Genomic DNA, 22845 nt, shown 5'->3' with positions numbered 1-22845 from the left:
ATAATTGAATGCAATGAGTATATGAATGACATGTCTATATTAATTGCTTGTATGTGCATGCTTGACTATGATGGAGTCACTCATTTATGGTACCAGTAAGAAATTGCTAAGGTATTTGTGCACATAAATAGAAAAAGAAATTGATAGTTAAGTAACTTAAATAGTATAAATTTTAGATGGTACTTCTATGGCTATTTTACAAATATAAAATGACATAGAACTAATATTTAATAATATCATATTCTTAAAATATTAAATGTATGTATTGATTTATTAAAAACTTAAATGACATGCATTTAATTTTTTTTTCCTTTATAGTCCTATAGTTTAGGTATAAATATTTACTGGATTTGATTAGCTAATAGTTTTTTAAACTAATTTTTTAGTTATAATTAATTTATTAAAAGAAAAGCAATATGAGAGACAGTGTTTATAAAATACGCGAAAAATCTGTAATTAGACAAATTTAATTTGATTAGTAACTCTCTCATTTATTAATAGTTAATTATAAAAAATAAATATGAAGAATTTAAGTCCGACTGTCCGACCCATTTTGGTTAATTCGAAGCCTCAGGTCGAGTCATGATAATTTGAGGGTCAAAAGTTTCAGAAGGCCGAATGAATAGTAGATAAGACACTACCAGGGATTTCGCTCTCATTTTACGATAACTTTTTGATATGGGGTTCGAGGTTTCTCATAGGTGCAAGCCCCTATGATCCTCTCCCAATAAAGGGAAAACACTTTCGATTAAGGCTTATTATTTAACATTAAATAAGCAACATATAATAACTACAAACATATATTTTAAATTATAAAATTTATCACTTGGAGATTAAAGCGGATAAAAGGAGAAATAATGAAGAACTCGATCACGATTCATGGTTTTGTTGTCTCGAGTTGTCATGGTCTTTGATATACTTAGTCGAAGGAGGTAGTTGACTCAACCTAATTGAAGAATTCTTGTCAACAATCATGTTTTTCATCATCCAAGTGATACATGTAAATCTGGTATGGATGTTTGTCAAAAAAGACAAATTTAAGTCGAACTTAGCTAACAAAAGGTTGTGTTAATCAATCGCACCCTTATAATTCACAACTCAAACGATAGAAAACTGTTGGAGAGCATACGGGTTGTGGTCGTGGTTGTAATATAATTGTAATTTAACGGTAACTACCTGTTCAGGGGTCTCTAATCATAACAGTTATTTTGTGGTGTTATTTAAAGAGTAAATCCATGCGAATAAAAAACCCGGGCAACGTCCTTGCTGACATGCAATTGTTTTGATTGTGAATATAGTGATATATTTGATATGATATCCATTCTCTGTAAGTTAAAGTCAGTCAGAAATTTGTCACATTCGACAAACTGCTATGAATCGTGAATGAAATTTGATTTAAAATTTTCGGTGATTGGTTTTAACTTGAATGTTGGTTTGAAACTCATATTTAATGTTGGTTTGAAATTAACCTTTTCAGTTGAAATTTTCAATCAACAAGCTAATCATCAAAGATTTAAACATTTAAAATTTTTATATTTGAAGGCCATTTGATTTTATTATTTTAGGCTTTTCAAAATATAAGTCACGTCGACTCATGTCCTTATAAAGAGGTTCAGATAAGATAGTTTAGATTTGCAAATTCTATCTTTATGAATTAGTGTTTATTATTAAATTTACTAGACTCGATCTCCAGTCATTGTGAGAAGGATCAAACTAGTTGAGTGGGACCTCTAGACAGGTAGGCCCGATTGAAAACTTGCATAATTATTCTAGAATTTGATTTCAAAATAGGGTTTCTTAGAGAATTTTGCACGCTTACTAAAATAAAAACTACCGAGTGTATGCTTAACTTTGACCCACGTAACATTCTCAGACCATTTAAGTTTAAACACTTAATTGACTTGGTGGAGCACATGCGGGTTTCCATGTTGATTTACATGCATTCTGATGTAGCAGAATAACACATTTTAACTCAATGTATCAAATTTAAAAGATGTCTCAAAATATGAATGCAAGATTTGATATTGTTAACTTTCTAATTGCACAAATACTTCGTATTAATAGCACACATATATCTTGATAGAGTGTAACTTGAAAGGCTTACACAAATCCTAGGGGTGTTCATATTCAAATCAAATTTTGTCTTAAGACTCGATAGTCATAAGACCATTTAACAATTTTTAAAGTTTTGTGTGAATGCTATGACCTTATACTGACCACAAGACTTCATTTTAAGTATTTTACCATCATCTGTTTGCTAGTAGATATATGGAGAATTCGGTGGCGAGCAATTTCAAGTCAAACTTAACTTTTCAAATTAGGGCATTTTAATTACAATTAAGCCTAGCCTTCTAAACTTTAATATTTCAATTTTAGATTAAACTAAGCCCCTAAATGTATAACATTATTTTGAAAGCACAATATTTAATATTTGGGTCAATTTTAGTAAACTCAAAATATTAGAGTTTAAATTTGAAAATCTCAAATTTTGGATTAATTTTAAACCCTAGGCTCTTAGTTTTAAAAAGCATCAACCATTGAAACCTGAGTTTGAAAGCTCTCATTGATCTTGATTTAAAACCCTAAGATTTTAAGTTTGAAAGGATTAAAATTTAAATTATCTTTAAAAAAAAAACTATATTTCAAAGTCCCAAATTTCCAAATATTTTAATAATAAAAAAATCCATGTTTTCAAATCATTTTATAAATTCCAAAGTCATTGAATTTAAGTTGTTTACAAGTCTAAATCATCCAAAAAAAAAATTGCCAACCTCCCGACACCAACACCACCATTTGGGGGCACCATGAGAATGATAGTCTAATCAACTGTCATCAAAGACTCGCTAGACAACATTCTGAGACAACTCGATCAGGGAGCAAGAATATATATTTAACCCATAGTCTTAAAAGACACAACAAGAATTTAATGTCATCGCATAAAGGGTCAAATAAAAAATACACATTTCCCCAAGCAGTACTGTACGTCTGTACTTACCCCACACGGTACTTAATGGGTAGAATAAATACTCACGTTTCCCAGGATGACTATTTGAAAATTCTTAATTTTATAAAAGAAAAATTCAAAATGAGTCCACAATTTTCCTGAACGGAACTTAATTCTCAAAGACAGGTGCTCGAGCTTCCCTGAATAAATATTTTAAAAATTACTATTACTCACTTCATCATATCTTTTGCGAGTGAGATTAGCAGCAGCGAAGTTGGAAAGGCGAAATAAACACTACTTTCAACTTTCTTATTTTTTTAATAGATAGATTATATAATATATAATATACTATAATATATGTGAAATGAAAAGAGGAATAAGCCAAATTCTTGCATCTCCATCATGATCCCGTTGTTGCTCCAAGGATTGAGGTTTTTTGTGCCTGGGTTGAGTGCAATATTGAAGAGCCACATGTCAAAGTTCACTTCGATTTTTGTTTCTAACGAGAAGGAGCTCTAGAGGCCCTCATGTGCCAAAATCCAATCTTTGATTTCCTGGCCACTCGCAACTGAGGCAAGGGAATAAGAGGGGAAGCTCCAGTGATAGCATCCAGCATCGGCTTCAACCCAGCTCGCACAAACGCAAGGAGGCGAGAAAGGAGAAATTCAGAACTCCTTGTAAGCTACGATCTCGTCTTGTGCTGTGAAGAGAACCGACACTCAATCCAAGAGAAAGGGAGGAAGAAGAATATTAGGTCTTCTATTGGAGTTTATGTGTTGGGACTCAAGTGGGTCGCGTGAGAGAGATGAGAAAATCAAGAGTTTCAAAGGGCTTCATACGCCGCGATCTCGCCGTTGCTCTTCTATTTAATTACGACCACAAGTGTACCAGAAGGGTTTTGATCACAATGAAGGAGACAACGACGAGGGTTTCGAGTGAAGATGTGACTAGATGAGTGTCGCTTAGCTGTTCCAATAGAGAGGAGAGGATTTGTTATGGTTCTCCTACCAATTTCTTTAATGCATGAGTTTTCTAACAATGAGTGTGGGAAAGGTTAGGATATCTTTGAGGCAGCAGCCAGTATGGATTTTTTAATTTTAGTACTATTTTTTATGGTCAACAATGGCAATCACTCTTCAAATAAATTTTGGAGAATAAACAGCTCGAGTGATAAGATCTAATATGTCATATAATCTAGGAATAGAAAATCTATACTTAATGGTGATATTATTCATTGCTCTCCTATTCACACACATTATCCAATAACCATTTTGCTTAGTTGTCAAACAAAAAAAACCTGCACATGGACTAAGGCTTTCTTGAAATAAGCCTATTTTATGAGTTTATCTACTCGTCTTTTTAATTTAACATGCTTTATTGGGTTCATTTTATAGTGTGCAAAGTAAGATATTTTTGATCCAAGAATTAAATCTATAATATGTTGTATATCTCTCAAGAGTGACAACTCATTTGATAAATCACCACACATAACATCATTATACTCAGACAATAACTTTAAGACCACAAGTATATGATGCTCATTTGACTCAGGTGTAATCTCCTTCAGTTGCAAGATGTAGAAAAAATTAAGATAATAAAACTCTTCAATAATTTCCCAAATCAGAGTGTTCAAGTTTAAGATTAGAAGATATGTAAGCCATAGGGGATAAGTCAAAACTGCTCTCTGTGGCAGTAGAGGTTGAAAAAATTATCAATTGAAGTCTTGTATTTTTGTTATGACTTGGCTCTGGTTGATTTTAAAATGAGGTTTTTGGGGAAGTCTAGGAGCCCGCTTACCAACAGGCTTCAAAGGAAATAATTTTATGAACTTATTTTCATGCTTAAATACAAATGATATTTTGATCATAAAGTTAGGGTTTAACTTATAAGATGTGTTATGCTGATAGAATCGACTCGTACCAAACATGGTTCTCATAACTGCCCATTTGTACTAGGCATCTAGATTTGATGGGTACAAATGTGTGATTTACCTAACTAAGAGTGAGGCTAGTTCAAATTTTAGATTTGTCCTTACAAATATATCAATAGATATTACATTAATTGCACCATCCCCATCGATAACCAACTTATAATTCTTGTTTTTACACGGGATATATATGGTAAACATATTCCTTCTCCTCCAATCCTCATTTCTAGTTACAATCATACACCTCATGACACCAACCTGGTCCTCTAAAGTATGCTCTAGATCCTCAACTAACAAAGGTATGAACCAAATAAAGTGTCCCTCTTGATCTCAAGTAATTTGGTCAATGACATGAGATCTAGTGGAGTATTTTTTTTAATTTGAAAGAGATTAGAGAGCTCACAAAAAATTGTGATGATGAAAAAGATGAAATTTACCCGATGATAATGTTGTGTGAAACATATTTTAACATTACCAATTGCTATAGTAACATTCAAACAAGCTTTCTCCGACATGAAGATCATAAAGAAATGCTTATGTGAGATGTTGAGATGAATGCTTATCTAATTATATAATTTAAAAAGTATATATTTAATAGTACTGATAATGAAATAATTATATACAATTTAAGTATATCAAGACTTGAAAGGAGAAATTGCAACACTTTTTTTTTATTTTTTGTAAGCATTAATTTATCATTTTTTATATTAAAACTATAATAATTTATTTTTTGAAACCACCTATGCCAATCCTAAAATGGATAAAAAATTAAAATTATTTTTAAAATCATTAAGTTGTGCTCTGATTAAAAGTTTTTACTGGTTCCATTGCTGAAGAGCGGGATGTGAGAGGAAGATTGGAAGAGAGAGGGTCGGACAACAAGATTTCATATAAATCTATAGGTATTCAAAAATGAAATGCATGTCAACTAAACTTTAAATAAATTAGTATAAAAAAATTTCATAATTTATGAATATGATCGATCACAATATTGCATAACATTCAATGTGTTTTACTATATCAATAATATGTCTATATCATTTTATATATGCACAACTTTCACAGGAGCATCGCCTAAAATTATATCATTAAATATACTTTTAAATAAATATCCTTTTTTCATTTACGTGCACTGGTAACCTTAGCATTCCCTTGCTAATACCATAAAAGGATGACTCCATAACCAAACATGCATAGGGAAGCAATCTATGTAGTTCATATCATTCATACATTTATTTCATTCAATTCAATATATTATGTATACATTTAACTAATGCATAATATTAACATTTCTAAAATGTAAATTTACATGATGATATGACCAACATCTAAACGAGCATTAAATCACAAAAAAAAGTGAAATCATGTTTCAATAACAATCAATGGATTCCGTTTAGAAGAAGCAAAAGTTACCATAACTTGAAAGTAAGAATAGTCACATTGATTTCACTTAATGAAATAATCCTTTTTAAATCTTTTAACTTTCTCTTTCACAGCATCAATTTTCTCACTTGATTATATTTTATAATATTCTAACATTAAAATGTAGCAAATTATAATTAGTTTGACTATAGATGATTACCAAATAAGCACTAAATTTACCTCCTTATCTCTTCTTTTGCACGATCCTATCTCGATCATACTGGTCCTTTAATTCAATTGTTTGCCCAAACAAATTAATTGAAATTAATTCATAAAGCTTAATATACCTTAATAACATTTTAGTTAAAATAATTTATGTAATTAAAGCATAAAATCCATAAAGCCTTACCTTAACATTCATTCTGTGGCTGGATTTGCCTCTTTCTAGTTTGAACCTACACCACAAACCTTCTTGATAGTTCTCCCGACACCAATTAAATAGTAAATTTCAATTAGAAAAATTATAATCTTTATTACATAAAGTTAAGTATAATATAAGATCATCTATTTAATTAAAAAATAGCTTATATAAAATAAAACATAACCTTGACCTTATTGCCTCGGTTCAGTCTTCACTTAAACCACACGAAACTCCTTCTGCGATGCCACATCTTCCTTATCTTCTCCTTAGAACGGGACATTAACGCAACCCTCCATCCTGCACGCCAAGACTCAATTCACTCCACTCTGCTCGCGCAAGTAGGTCCTCCCTTACCTATCAGTCGGTTTGGCTCGATTTATCCCGCATAGAGCTCTTCAATGCTTCTTTCTTCGATCCCAGACAACATCTAACACAATCAAGCCGCTCACGAAACTTCTCACCTACAAGCAACTCTTTTTTTCCTTTGGTTCTCTCTTGAGCGGGATCATCCAAGCTGCAAGTTTGATGCTCTTGCTAGCGTCGCCTTCCTCCTATGCACACTCTAGCATGGCGAAGTGCAAGCTTGCATATGTGTCGCTCGACTCCCTAGGTAAGTTGTTCACGATCAAAGTCCGCTACTTTCGGCTTGGTCCTTTGTAGGCGAGCATTCCTCTTCATTCTCTTCTCTCGCACGACATGACTTCTTTCTTCTTCTTTTCTCATACTTTTGTCCATATCATGACTCCTCTAGTTTGAATGGAAAGCCTATTCTAATAATAAAATTGTTGTGGAAGAAACGAAACCTTGCTATCGTTTCGATTTATTTATAATAAAATTGTTGTGGAAGAAACGAAACCTTGCTACCGTTTCGATTTATTTATTTATTTATAATTTTGTTATTTTATTTTGGTTATCACACAATACTTATTGTTTGCTAGGTTGACCAATTGTTTGCTAGGTTGACCAAACTTATTCACTAGGGCAAACATTTACCACAGATTACTAAGGTCCTCTTAGAAGAAGTAACTCATGGCTACTCACAAAGATCTTTTGAAAAGAATAGATCAACTAGCTCCTTTGATTAAGATGATGAAAGTTCATGACAACGTAAATGACTAAGTCATGAGAATTTGATCTGATTAACAATATCATTTACTCTTAAACTAAAGGAGATGAATTCTCTAATCTAAAACCCAAAGTGTTGCTACAATACGCTAAATATTTAATAATTGATAATTAGCTTCAATCAAAATTGTTTATCATTAAGATTAATTAACCATATCTGCTTGCACCGAAAAAAAATTTAAAATTACATCCTAAAATCCTTACAAAATAAGCACAAAATCTCTGAATAGTTTCAAAATTTTAATATGCATTCTAAAATTTTGGCACAAAAACACACCATCAAAACTCTCTTACAAGAGTTAAGCATGAATTTTGAGAAGCCACATATAAAATAATCATGTGTTTGTTCTTATAATAGAACAACAAAAAAGAAATCATAGTATAGAAAATCAGACTAAACTGGCTGGTTCGACCGTGAACCAGTCAAAGGTCCGATTTCAGGTGGCCTAAAAACCGTCCCCGCATTGAGCCAGAATGAACCGACTAGAACAGACGTCCAACCGTTGAATTAGTTTATTTTTTAGAGCTTTTTGAGAGATATTTTTTGGATTATAATACTTGATTTCTAATAGTTGTTTAAGTTCACATATGATTTATATTTCATGATATATTTTTTATAAACATACCACGACATCACTATATCATTTAAGTTTTTTTTTTTTATATATTTATGTCGTCCCCCGGCTCAACCATTGAACCTCGAACCTTTAACCTCCTCTTCCAGTTCAATATCCGCTCGTGTGTGTATTAATGTTAAAATGTCGTCTGTTCCGATTTCGCTCTGCTAGGATTTCGCCATTATGGTGAAACCTGGTATCTCTTCGTCGATTTGCTCTTCGTCGTGTTTCCTCTTCGTTGTGCTTCTTCTCTGTCGTGCGGCGTCAACTTCTTCATCGCGCGTCGTCTTGGCTCTTTCACTCTCGAAGAAGAGGTTTCTGCGTCGTGCGGCGTCGGGCGTCTTCTATTGTCAGTTGCATCTCCTACAGTCGCGTCTCCTGCGGCTCTGTCTTCTACGGCCACGTCTCCTATTGCACTCGTGTCTGTCCTCCCTGCACGTACATGAGCTACTCGCAGACCAGACTCAATGCCTGTAGATTGCCGCTTCAACTCCCTATTCCATGGCTACTGCTCCTCAACCACCGACTACATCAGTTTTAAACCTTGGGAAGGCTTCTTTTGTTGATATGGTTGGCTCTATGGGATCAAATCAGGTTTTCCCTCAGGTTTATAATGAATCATTCGAAGGCTAGGAGGACTGCAACCTTATCAAGAAAACGGGTAGGAACAGTGGCAAACTGACTCTATTCTTCTCTGATGTTGAAATTTCCAACCTGGTTAACAACTTCAAATTCACTCTCATTGGGAAGTTCCAATCGGGATATCCCAAAATGGAAATCGTTCGAAAGGCTTTTGAAGATCTCAAACTATTGGGACTTTTGAAGATTGACCTCTTTGATGAGAGACGTGATGATACAATTATCTAAAGTGGAAGACTATGCCAAAATATTTTTCAAAAAGTTTATGACAATAGATGAAAAATATATGAAATTGCTTAAGTGATCTCCTGATTTTGACCCTAGTCAAGAACCACCTATAGTTCCAATCTGGTTTAAACTACCTGGCCTAAAGTAACACTACTTCAATCACCAAGTCCTCTATTCTATTTGAGCTGCACTAGGGAGACCTCTGAAATTGGATACACCCACCTCCAATCTAACCAAGCCTTCGATTGCAAGAATTTTTGTTGAAAGGGATATCACCCTCGCTAATGTGGGCGAAATATGGCTTGGTACTGCCCACAATGGGTATTGACAGCCAATTGTTGCAAAATAAAAACCATACTACTGCAATCACTGTAAACTGTTTGAGCACACATCTGTCAAATGCTTCAAGCTTCACCCACATTTGAGATTGGCAGGTCCTAACAACATCATCCATGATATAGCAGACACTGTTAATCTTCCATAAATGTTGAATGAGAATTTGACTCATAAGACTACTCACCAACCAGTCCAGCAGCTTTCGCCTACTGTTATTGAGGCAGCTCTTCCTCAGATTACAAATACTATGAATTTTGTCGTAGCAGATGCTAGTCCTAGTGGCTTAGAACCCCATATTGCGAGAGAAGAGGGAACTCAAGTTCTGGAGGAGTGTCAGGATTAAGGTGTGCTACAAGCTGAGTCAGATCAACAGTTTACTTCCACCGAAGATCCACCTATTGTTCAGACGGGATTACCTCTGACAGATGATTGACAGGTTTACAAATCTAAGAAGAAGAAAAAAGAAATGTTAGATCTTAATAATTCTCAGGATGACTGTATCATAGTTTCAGATGGAAGCCCACATCTCAGTATGTTGCTGGACTCCCACCTAGATTCAGGAGAAGGGGAAGTGGTATATCCACCGACTACACCCACCATGATTAGGAGTTATTTTCTTTTCATTATATATTTGGGGAATACGTGTAGTTGTAATCCCTATAAGTGAGCTCTTTGTACCCACTCACTAAAACCTTTGTATCCACTCTTTTATATCAATGAATTTTGCCTTCATATATATATATATATAGGGGGGGTGCGCATACATATCTATGTATATAGAAAGAGATGGAAAATAAAACTGTTACTATACGTTGAATATTTAGTATTTAATGACTGGTCTTGATAGAAAGTGTTCTCTCATTATTAGGTTGGATAATTAACCACAAGGGCTAGCGCTTATGGAAAACCTCAAACCCTGAAAAAAAAATCCTCATAAAATTAAGGTGAAATATTTAAGTTGTATATTATCTATTATTCCATATGTCTTCTGAAAATTTGAACCGAAATAACAAATACAAAGCACTCAATAAAAAAGACTGGGCACAACGGAGTCCCCACCTAGTAAGCCAATCGTATCAGAATCCTAATTTACGAGATTTACAATCCCATACCGCTATATGCCCGCATCCCACGTCATAAAGTTTCATTGACCTAAAACAAAAGGAAAATAAAAAGTATACAATCTAGGTGATATTTAATGTTATTACTTTAATTTTTCTGTATATTATATATGTAACAAAAAACACACAAGATTAAGTTACCATTGTAATGAATACAACCATTAAAATCAGTGCAACACACAAAATAATTTTTGTTTTCTATTTTATTCTATCAAGAGAAAATAACAGCTTTTATCATCCAATAGATAGTAGCTATCTAGAGCTTAGATAGCATTTTTATAATATATATAGATATATACATACATTTATATATCTGTATATATATCAAAATGACATGTAGAAGCAACATGGCTGTCAAGAAAATATTTGATGAAAATTGTACTCACCTGCAAACCGACGGTCATACTCAATAGAGAAATATCATTCTTTCCGGCTCTTAAAGGAACGTGAGCTTCAAGCTTAAACGTTATGTCACTTCCATTCCCACTTGAACTGGCTATAAGATAAGAAAATATCAAATTATGTTGTAAGCTCATAAACTTAAATAATGGATATCGGATGAATAGTAGATATGCAGCGTAGTAGATATGAAGGCCAACTAAGAGGTAGAATTTTCAAATACAGTATAGTAATCATTCAGGCAAAAAAATAAAAAAATGAGAAAGCTACTGTTAGGGAAAACTACTAAGAAAGAGTCTCCTTTAATTTCGCTGCGGAATAGGATCACAAGATTCAAGAAAACCGGAATAAAAATTTAAACACAAAAGCACAATCAAAACAACTAGAAAAACACAAAAGAATTTTATATGGAAAAACCTGAGAATGGGAAAAAAACACTGTGTCACACCACCAGAAATTTCACTATGAAATTCAGAAAGTTGTACAAAGTATTCACACAAGTTTCTTCTCCACACTCACACGAAGAAATTTACAGGACTTGGACCAACAATATTCCCTCTCCGATCTGACACAAAAAATCACGCCGAATCACCACACTCCTCACATTCACCGGGATGCTCGTCAAATAATTCATAAAGAAGAAAACAGCAAGATCAATGATCCAAGCTAAAAAAATTTGCTTAAAAGCAATTTTTCATGCAGTAACAGCGTCGGGCGCTTAGGCGCCCAAACTTGGCGCATAAACGCTAGTCTCTCGAGAATAAGAGCAGCGCCCGCTTTATAGCGTGTGCATATGCGCCCAAAGCATATTCGAGCAGCACCCAAGGGGGCGCTTAAGCTGCCCACAACCCGACGCATATGCGTCGGGTGCCTTGTGCTTAAGCTTCATAGCCCAACAATCTCCACTTGGAGACTATAGCACCTTGCACTAATCTTGTACCTCCATCTGAATAACCTTCATAGTCATGTACTATGGTCACATACAGTGGTGTGGCTCACCCTCGGTCTCAACCTTCATGAAACCCAACTGAAGCCAAACATAACTTCAATTTTTCAACAGTTACCACTTTTGTCAACGTATCCGCAGGATTTTTAACTGTATGTATCTTTTCCAGAAATAACTGTTCATCTTCTAGAAGAGATTGAATGAAACAATTCCTGAGCTGGACATGTTTCTTCTTGACATGAAAAACAGCATTCTTAGCAAGATGAATTGAACTCATATTGTCACTGTAGAGTTTTCTAATTCTCTGCTCCTTGCCCAATTGTGCCATGAAATTCTGTAGACAAATCATCTCATTGTTACCATCAGTGATAACATATTCGGTCGCCATAGTTGAAAGTGCAACAATCTTCTGCAATCTAGAAACCTAAATCATTGCTATGTTCTCCAATATAAAGATATATAACGTTGTACTTCTTCGGATGTCCACATTTCCTGCTAGATTTGAATCTATGAAATCCTATAGACTGATCCCTGCACTTCAATAGCAAAATACCATGTTGACCGTTCCCCTCAAATATCTAAGAATCCACTTTACCCCCTCTAAATAATGTTTGCTTGGATTGCCCATATGTCTGTTGACTACTCTCACCGCATATGCAATATATAACTCAGTACGAATCATCGCATACAACAAACTTCCAACTGATGAAGCATACAAATTTTTCATTATTTGTGCTTGCTCTGCTTCAGAGTTAGGTGATAGCTCCTTAGATAGTTTGAAGTGAAAACCTAACGGAGTGCTAACTGTTTTCGCTTCACTCAATTTGAACCTCTATAGGATCTTTTCAACATACTCTGTCTAAAACAACTTAAGTGTTTCTGCACTCCTGCCCCTGCTAATTTTCATCCCGAGGATCTTTATGGTTGGACCTAAATTCTTCATCTCGAACTCACTTGATAAGTGTTTCTTCAAAATCTTGATTTTCTACATACATGCCCCTGCAATCAGCATGTCATCTACATACAAAAGAAGCAAAATATAAAAGTTACTGAAGTGTTTGATGAAGCAATAGTGATCTGGCTGGAACTTCATATACCCATTCTATGACATTAATCTGTCAAACCTCGTGTACCACTGACTCATGGATTACTTCAAGCCATAGAGGCTCTTTTTCAATCTAAGGACCAAAGCTTTTTTGCTTAGAACCTTATAATCTTGTGGTTGCACCATGTATAGCTCATCCAAATCTCCATGTAAAAAGCTATTTTTACATCCATTTGCTCCAGATGCAGATCTTCCACTGCTACCGGACTTAGCACAACCTGACAGTAGTTAACTTTACCACTAGGGAGAAGATGTTTGAGTAATTTACTCCCTTCTGTTGGAAACCCTTCACAAAAAGCCTTGTCTTATAGCGCTTTCTACTATCTGACTCATCTTTCAGGTTGTAGACCCACTTGTTGTGCAGTGCTCTCTTGCCATTTGGTAGTATCGTCAAATCCTATATCTGATTTGACTTCAAAAATTGCATTTATTCATCTATGGCAAGCTCTCACTCCCTTGAATCTTCAACTTCAGTCGCCTCCTCAAAGTACTTTGGTTCACAACTATCAATTAATAACAAATAGTGTAAAGAAGTAGAATACATTTGTATGGGTTGTTTCACACTGTTGGATCTTCTGACTTATGTAGCAGCTGACTTAGGAACTTCTAGTGCTCCTTTTGATTGAGCACTACTTTTTTCTCCATCTTCTTGATCACCGATATCTACTATCTCCATAAATCTGAATCCTTCAGAAGAAACTGACGGAATGTCCTGAGTTCTGACCCTGTCATTATACGTCTCCGTTTCGTTGAATGTTACGCTCCTGCTTTTGATGAATTTCTGGTTCTGATAATTCCATAACTTGTATCCAAACTCATCTGAGCTATATCCAATGAAGGTGCACTTGACAGATTTTGAGTCAAGCTTGTTCATGGACCCTGCATTAACATGCACATATGCAAAATACCTAAATACTCTTAAATGAGATAGACATACATTTTTGTCACTCCAGGCTTCTTCAGGTAAGCCTTCCTCCAAAGGTACTGATGGACTACGGTTTATCAGATAAATATGTTTACTGCTTCTGCTTAAAATTGTTTTAGCAAACTTGCATGTAATCTCATGCTCCAAGCAAGCTCCGTGATTGCTTTGTTCATGCGTTCAGCCACATCATTCTGTTGTGGTGTACTTGGGACAGTCAACTCATGCTTGACCCCCTCCGTTGCAGAGAAATTTCCGAACTTCTGATCACGATACTCACCGTTATAAACTGATCTGAGACACTTCAACTTGAAGCCCGTCTCATTTTCTGCCATAGCCTTTCATTTCCTAAAGACTTCAAATACAACAAATTTCCGCTTTAAGAAATAAGTCCACACATTTCTCGTGTGATCATCAATAAATGTAACAAAATAGCAAGAACCTTCAATGAACAGAACTGGAGTAGGACCCTATACGTTAGTATGCACTAACTCCAGTTTCTTTGAATCAACACTGAACCGCCCTTGGAGAAAGAAACCTTCTTTTGCTCGTCATATATACAGTTCACAGAATCCTGAAGCTTATCCTTTGAAAGTAGGCACTTCACACATTTCTTTCTCATATGGCCAGGCCTACGATGTCACGGACTTGCATCTATCCTGGTTCCAGCCACATCAATGAACTCAATTATTTCATTGATTAGATAAAGGGTATCTTCAATGTTACCTTGAGCTATCACTAATGCCCCCTGGTCATCTTATACGAATAACCTGTGAAAGTAGTCGCAAGTCATGACTTAGTAAACTGGTTCACAAATATAAGATTTCTTTTTAAACTAAAAACATGTCTGACTTCAGTAAGCTTCCAGACTACATTCGGCAACCTGATATCAACGTCACCCTTTCCAACTATACTGCAGGCCTAATCTTCCCTAGATAACTCTGAGTGCAATTTTTAAATACCTCTTTATTGGGGCAAGCATGAAATAGACACATGAATCCACTATCCAGGATTCAGTGCTGCTAGGGATAACACCAGAAAATAATTTTGGATTTCATCTGTGGAGACATTAGTAGAGAAACTACTTTTCTATTCTCCACCACCAGCATTCCTTGGAGCTTTGTGGTCCTTCTTGAAATACCCCTTCTTACCGCAATTCCAGCATTCTCCTCAGCTTGAATTGGGCTTTCCTTTCTTGGACTTAGATCTGCCTCTGCTTGTATTCCTGCTCAGATTCTTTCCTCTATAATCAACATTCAACGCTGAACCTGAAGATTCACTATTCGTTATTTTTCTACAAACTGCTTAATTCAGCATCAGATCCACGATATCATCGAAGTTCAACATCGAAGTCCCTGAAGATTACTTACTGTCATTACCAAGTCATCCCAGTTTTCCGGTATTGAAGATAATATCACCAGTGCTCTGACGTTATCATCGAACTTGATCCCTACAGAACACAACCGGCTCGTTACAGTTTTAAAGTTATTGAGATGTTCTACCACCGAACTGTCTTCCACCATCTTCATGTTGAATAAATTTTTCATCAAAAAAACCTTATTAGAAGCAGAAAGTTTTTCATATATCCGGGTCAGTGTCGCCATGAGATCTACAATAGTTTTCTCATTCACAATGTTGAGCACAACAGATGATGAAAGTGTCAACTTGATCAAGCCTAGTGTCGTTCGATCCAACACTTCTCACCTCCAAAGGCATAAACTCAGACTTCCTTGTGATTCCTTGTAATTGCAAGCATAATTTTTTCTGATACAATAAATCCTTCATCAGTATCTTTCAAAAGGTAAAATTCGTCTCATTGAACTTCTCCACTTAGAGTCTTGCTTCTTCAGTCATTGTTCCCGCTTCAATCAAACCCCGCTCTGATACCAGTTTGTTAGGGAAAACTACTGTGAAAGAGTATCCTTTTAATTTTGCCGCGAAACAGGATCACAGGATTCGAGAAAACCAGATAAAAAATTTAAACACAGAAACACAATCAAAACAACCAGAAAAGCACATAAAAAATTTTATGTGAAAAAGCCAAGAATGGGAAAAAATCACAAGCCACGCCACCAGAAGTTCCACTATGAAATTCGGAAAGTTTTACAAAGGACTCACACGTTTATTCTCCACACTCACACGAAGAAACTTACAGAACTTGCACCAACAATATTACATCTCAGATCCGGTGCAGAAAATCACATCGAATCACTGCATCCACCTCTTTGACACTCAAGTTCACCGGGATGCTTATTGAAGAATTCAGAAAGAAGAAAATAGCAAACTCAACAATCCACGCTAAAAAATTGGCTTAAGAACTAATTTTTCGTATAGTAACCGCACCGGAAGCTTTGGCGCCCAAACTAGCGCCTAAGCACCAAACGCTCTGTATCGGCGCCCCATGATGTGCGCTAAGGCGCCAATAAACCAGTGCCTTTGAGTCGATCTCTCGGGAATAAGAGCAGCACTATAAACCACCAATAGTACGATTCCTAAAGTTGATTGCTTACAAAATAAAGTGTGATCACTTTGAATTTTCTACATCCGAAACCCTTTTATTGTTTGACTAAATTTTCCAAACCATGTTTGAGCGCTTTGCTTCAATCCATATAATGACTTTCGGTGACGACATACTTTCCCAGACTCCCTCTGAGCATCAAACTAGAAGGTATCTCCATGCATACTTCTTCCAAAATATCACCATGTAGAAAATCATTTTTCACATTCAGCTAGTGTAAGGATCAATTATTCATTGCAGCCAAAGAAAGGAGTAGTTGAACCAAAGTCAACTTAGCTACTAGAAATAATGTGTCCAAGTAGTCGATCACATAAATTTGAGCATAATCTTTAGCAACCAACCGAGCTTTGAGACAAGCTACAGATTCATCGAATTGAAACTTAACTGTAAAAAACCACTTATAGCCAATAGCCTTCTAGTCAGAAGGTAGTTCGACTAGTTCCAAATTTTTATTTTTAAATAAGGCACTCATTTTATCAAGCATCGTTGCCCATCACCATTAATGGGATAGATCTCGTGGAACAGATCTTAGAACCTCAGTAGAATCAAAACAAATGAGTAATTGGAAGATAGCTGGTTATAGCTAACGTAAGAGGAAAAGTGAGGTGTATTAGCATTTAAGCTTTCAAAGTGTAATAGGTAAATCAAGGTAATTGGGAGGAGGATCAACTAGGAAGATAATACTAGTGTCAGACTTGGATCAAGGGAATGAGATCTTCTCGAGTAAATATTAGTGATAGGTGATCTAGGTTGAGGCACTGGAGCTGGAGCTGGAGCTGGAGCTGGAGCTTTAGCGCTCTCTCTTAGCACTAAATCAGCCTAATCACTCACAACACTGGACTTAGCAGCCCCAAGCACTCTTAAGAAGAAGAATAGAGAGAAAGGACTAATTAGCACTTGAATACTAGGATGCTTTGATTCAATGCTTGGGTAAATACAAATGAGGGGAGGAGCTCCTATTTATAGCCTCCTCCATGCCTTTGGCCTTTCATCTAGCCAATGTGGGACTATACAATGTCCAAGAGAAGCTTCTAGATTACAATATAATATTCTATCTCTTAGACTATTCTAATGTACATAAACTCTAGAACATTCTAGGTTATTCTTAGATCCTCTTTAGAGCTTTTCCTTCTTGCTCTCCCCGGAACATGGTGGAATCTTCTAGAGCCCCTTTGATGACTCCTCATATTCGGACCTTCTCTAGAATCTTCCATCCTCTGTTCGTCTCGATGATTTCTCGAATGTCGCGGAGCGTGACATGGAGCTGGAGTAGGAGCTGAACTTATGATGTGATAAATTAACAACTCATCAGAATCTTGTGAGTATTTAGACATCGATGAGTCAAAATAAAATTTGTTCATTAAAAGTGACATCAACGGAAATCATGTACCCGTTCAAGTGAGGAAAACATCGATATCCTTTCTGCAGACGAGAATATCCTAGAAAGACATGTCTTAATGACTTAAGATCCAGTTTAGAAACTTGCGGACGAGTATCAAGAACAAAACAAGTACACCTAATATGTGTGATTCAATAGAAAATAGAGTTGTTGATGGGGTGTCTGGTTCTTTAGAATAGTAGAAGATATCCAATTGACCATAAAACATAAAGTAGAAACTACATCAGTTAAGAACTGTTTATTCGCAATTGTTTGAAACAAAAAAACTTTAGCCAACTCAAGATGTTTATTCTTTCTTCTAACTTTTTATTTTGGGGTAAGTATCAATATAGGATGATTGGTGAAGCATCCCATTTTATATCATGTACTTATGAAAGGGTGCAAAATGATATTGTTGACACCTTCTCAAAATCTTGACAGAAATATTGAATTGAGTTTTAATTTCAACCAAAAAAATGAAAACGTGACAGTAACTCAAATGAGATTTCATAAAGTAAAAAAGTCATACGACAAAGATTATCCATAAATGTGACAAAATATTGAAATCAAATAAGATAAAATAAGAAGTTCCAACAAATAAAAAATGAACCAACTCAAAACTATGACTTACTCTTTTATTAACACTGAGAAAAAAATAAAGATGATGGTGTATCAAATTGACATGACTCATAATCTAAAGATGATAGCTACTGAAAATAGTGGTACAACTTTTTTAGCATTGATAGTGATGGACGTCCTAATCGACAATGAATCTCAAAAAAATAGATAAGGTGTTGGGTTGGAACAGGCTATGAGTTGAGAAACGTCATTGTCAAAAATGTTTAGCCCCTTAAGTCTCATACTTTATTAATAACCTTATTCTTCGTAAGATCCTGAAATAGACAATAGTCGAGAAAGAATAAGATACATCAATTAAGAGTTAGTATAATTTTGTTAACAGAAACAAGATTAAAAGTAACATGAGGTAAACTTAGAATAGAAGTTAAAGGCAATATGGATGTAACATTCATGGTATCGGAACAAAGAACATTAGAGGTGGATAGGTGCGTATGAAAGGCAGAAAAAAGGTTTGGATTACCTATCATGTGATTTGTGACACCAAAATCAATGACCTATTCTGTGGAAAAGGAAAAAAATTATGACCAGATTGATTAGGTTCAATAGAGTTTTGTATTTGTATCAATAGTTGGGCATCCACTCTCATCAAATCATCATAATTAGACTCGATATCAATCGGGAGATTATCAATGACGCGGCTCCCTATAGAATTACTCCTTAAATAGAGTCACAATTTTATTCTAATAAGAAAAAATTAATGTCATTTTAACTTATCATCCGTAATCTTAACCATTGATAAAACCAAACATGTCACATAAAGTTCGTGTTCATCAGTAATAATCAATGTAATTCAATGCTAAAGGTTCGGATTCATCAGACTCAAAAAATACAAATGACAATTATGAGTTTTCTAGCTGACCTCGAATCTAAATATAAAAGTATCAAATCCCAAGTCTTATCTGACCCTGGATATACTACTCTAAGGGAAGCCTATAGTGGAGACAAGACATCAATAAACCTCAGTCTTAGGACAATTACAGAAATGAAACTCCGAATTCTAAAAATCTCGTGTTGAAGATATTGTGTTATTACAGATATAATCCAGAAAGGTTTTAAATCTCGCGAAACTTATAGAATGTGTCAGAAGTTGCTCAAAAAGAACCAGAAAGATTTTAAATCAAAGTCAGCTCATATGGTCACTACTAATGAGGCCTCTAAGTCAAGACTCTGGATCTCTGCATACGAATATGTTAAGTTCATCAAATTCCAGAAAGCGTCCAAGAAATCTCCATTTATCACTATCCTTCATGAGTCAGGTAACAATGATTTTGTCTTCTTTCCTCTTCCACTTCCCATAATTACTCTTTTACCATTTTAACTAGGATTAAGGATCCACAAATATACATAAATAAATTTAATAAATATTAAGAATAAATATGAGAATATATGCATCAAAATATTATATTAATAGGAATTATTTGATATTTTATTTGAAATAATGTAGGCATTTTCTACAAAGTCTTGTGTTTCTTATCCATCAAACTTCTTTCCTATTCTAAATTGTATAGCTAATTTCCATATCAGTCATCACTTTCCATTACGAAAGCTCATCAAGAATCATTACCAAGAGCCTACTTAATGATGAGTATCCATCATTGGAGTCATTCACTAATATGTTAAGTTCATCAAAATTTAGGAAACGTCCAAGAAATTCCCATCTATCACTGCCTTTAATGAGTCAAACAACAATGATTACTTAGTCTTCCACTTTTCCATTACAATTACTTTGTTACCATTTTAGCGAGTAAGGATCCACAAATATACATAAATCAATACAATAAACATTAAGAATAAATATGAGAGCATAGCATTAAAATATTATATTAAGACGAATTATTTGACATTTTATTCGAAATAATGTAGACATTCTTCTACAAAGTTTTCTCTTTCTTGTTCATCTAACTTCTTTCCTATTCTAAATTGTATAGCTAATTTCCACATCAGCCATCACTCTCCCTTAAATGAAAGCTCATCAAGAATCATTCACCAAGAGCCTACTTAATGATGAGTATCCATCATTGGAGTCAATCACTGTTAAACCTTGTTAAGCCATGAAGGAATGTGGCCAAGTCCCGCGGTTGACACAAGACATATATACCACTTTATCCTAACAAAATCATTAGCTTTCCCACCATTTGCTAGGGATTGCGAATTAAAAGAGACAAAAATAAAACTAAATATACTAGAGTTCAGACCCATTGTCAATCCAAAGCATAAGCTTAAGAGGTAATGACCAATGACTTTGCATTCAACACCAACATAATTTTCTATTATCCAATATGGGACTAAACCAATGCTCTTACATTCGTTAACAATAAAACATAATTATGCATGACGAAGAAAATTGGCATCTTGATTAGGTGTGTCCTTCGTCCAAAACTTTTTTAGACGACATATAGGGAAAATCAATGTCTAAAGTGGCTCTTTCACTTCCATTAGACACATGATCTGCAACCAACTAAAGCTGATGCAAGGTATCCAATTAGGCACAAAAAAAAACACTAAATTAGACAGACAAAGGTGCAAAAAAAGGAAAGAAATATCATAATGCAAGCATTCCATTTTATTTCCAACTCCAACAACAAGAATTGTTATCCAGCTATCTGCATTACAAGCAGTATAGAGAACTGAAAATCAAGAAGTTAATAAGGGTTTCTATCCCTAGGAGTACTTTGTTTGATAATTTTTTCTTTGATAAAAGCTTTATGCGGTTAATCTAAGTCTGACCGCTCGTTTGAAAATCAGAGGCAAAGTCATTGAGCTGAGGTCGTTGGTATAGCAAAAATTAAAGGAAAGGAAAATACTAATCGATCATAATGAACGGGACCATGGTTTTGCATTACCAAAACATGTATGCTTATGTCAATACTAATTTTCTAGGGAATTCAATGTTAGTTCCCAGTATTTTTGCCCAGAAATTTCATAACTGAATATGAAAATAAATTCTCTACATTGTTTACTTCGCAAAATTTTGGCCAAGTTCCATAAATCAACAGTTCTTTTCTTATCGGCACACCTAGAATCTCCTTAAATATGCTAGAATGACATAATAATACAAAATGGATAAAAAATCACAGACGGAGAAAAAATTAAGAGGGACAGAAAGTACACCAGATAAAGTTTATATAATTGAATGCCAAAAAATACAACATATTAGCTCTTCATGGCCATCCTAGAGGTATTGCCAGTAAAGAATCTCCTAATTAATGGCTTGGAACTGGTTTCCAGTTTGTCCACATTGAGTCCATTTGTTGGTTTTCTTCGTTTTAAAACATTCCAAATTAAAAAAGAAATGGGAGATGATTGTTATTGAAAAGCTGAATGGTCAAAGCCCATCTGATATACACTTAATCACCATTAGTAAGTACTCGCTGACATAGTTTTAATGCCTCGTACAATACTTGGTAGGAATTAATAAAAATAATTCAAAAAGTTGGTCCTATAAAGTTCGGAAGCATCTAATGATGATGATGATTTGAAAGGCTTTTCAATTTTACAGTAACCATGAATATATAAAAATGATCAGCCAGAACCTATAAGTTTCTCATTTACAAAAACATGGACAGCATGTCCCTTTGACTCAAGTAAGAGAATGGGTTGGCCGCCATTCTTCGAAAACTTTTCACCTTCATCAACATGAAATCTGCAGAATCCAATAAATTTTTTAAAGACAGGATGTCACCTTGAAACAAATAATTTAATAACATTTACATACACTACAGCAATTTTCTTCATAGCTGTTAATTCATTTTGAACAATAAAAATCAAACGAACATTAAGTTAGATTTTTTAGCTTAGAACAAGCTTGATCAAAAGCAATAAAAAATATAAAACCAGAATTTTCAAATTCATTGTTCAATAAGTTTTTAAGTCAGGCATAAACATACACAAACACATGCATATTTATAGTTATAATCCTTTTTAACCAAAATATTATAACCAAAATAAAATAAATTGAGAACAAGGCACGTAGCAAACAATGTCAGAGAAAATAAAGAATAAAAAGATAATAATACATCTATCATGAAAGCATGTGGTACAAATCCCTAGCAAATGGTGGTAAAGCTATACAATCTAGAATGTATACTATGGGAGGATCATTTGTCTTATGGGTCTTCAAATGAAATCAATAATTGCATATATATCCCTACCATTTATCTTAGAGGGAGGGAGCAGGAAGAAGCCAGCCGCCACCTCCATTCTATATATATATATATA

At 34.7% G+C, this 22845-nt stretch overlaps 1 protein-coding gene across 2 annotated transcripts in view; it reads right to left on the bottom strand.

Annotated features, from left to right (window-relative positions):
- Nucleotides 1-22845, bottom strand: part of LOC110019395 (beta-galactosidase 3) — a 104974-nt gene that overhangs the window by 21997 nt on the left and 60132 nt on the right. The window contains exons 13-15 of one of the 2 annotated variants that reach the window (XM_020717032.1): nt 22161-22270; nt 11107-11216; nt 6643-6717 (exon numbers count right to left, since the gene is read on the bottom strand). In XM_020717032.1, the coding sequence (XP_020572691.1) occupies nt 6643-6717; nt 11107-11216; nt 22161-22270 (295 nt within the window). The remainder of the gene's footprint in view (nt 1-6642; nt 6718-11106; nt 11217-22160; nt 22271-22845) is intronic. The other variant, XM_020717033.1, reaches the window with a different exon arrangement.

This window comes from Phalaenopsis equestris, unplaced genomic scaffold (genome assembly GCF_001263595.1).
Source record: "Phalaenopsis equestris unplaced genomic scaffold, ASM126359v1 Scaffold000055, whole genome shotgun sequence".
Classification (NCBI taxonomy): Eukaryota; Viridiplantae; Streptophyta; class Magnoliopsida; order Asparagales; family Orchidaceae; genus Phalaenopsis; species Phalaenopsis equestris.
The sequence above is the reverse complement of the archived record's forward strand: the minus strand, read 5'-3'. Positions and strand labels throughout refer to the sequence as shown.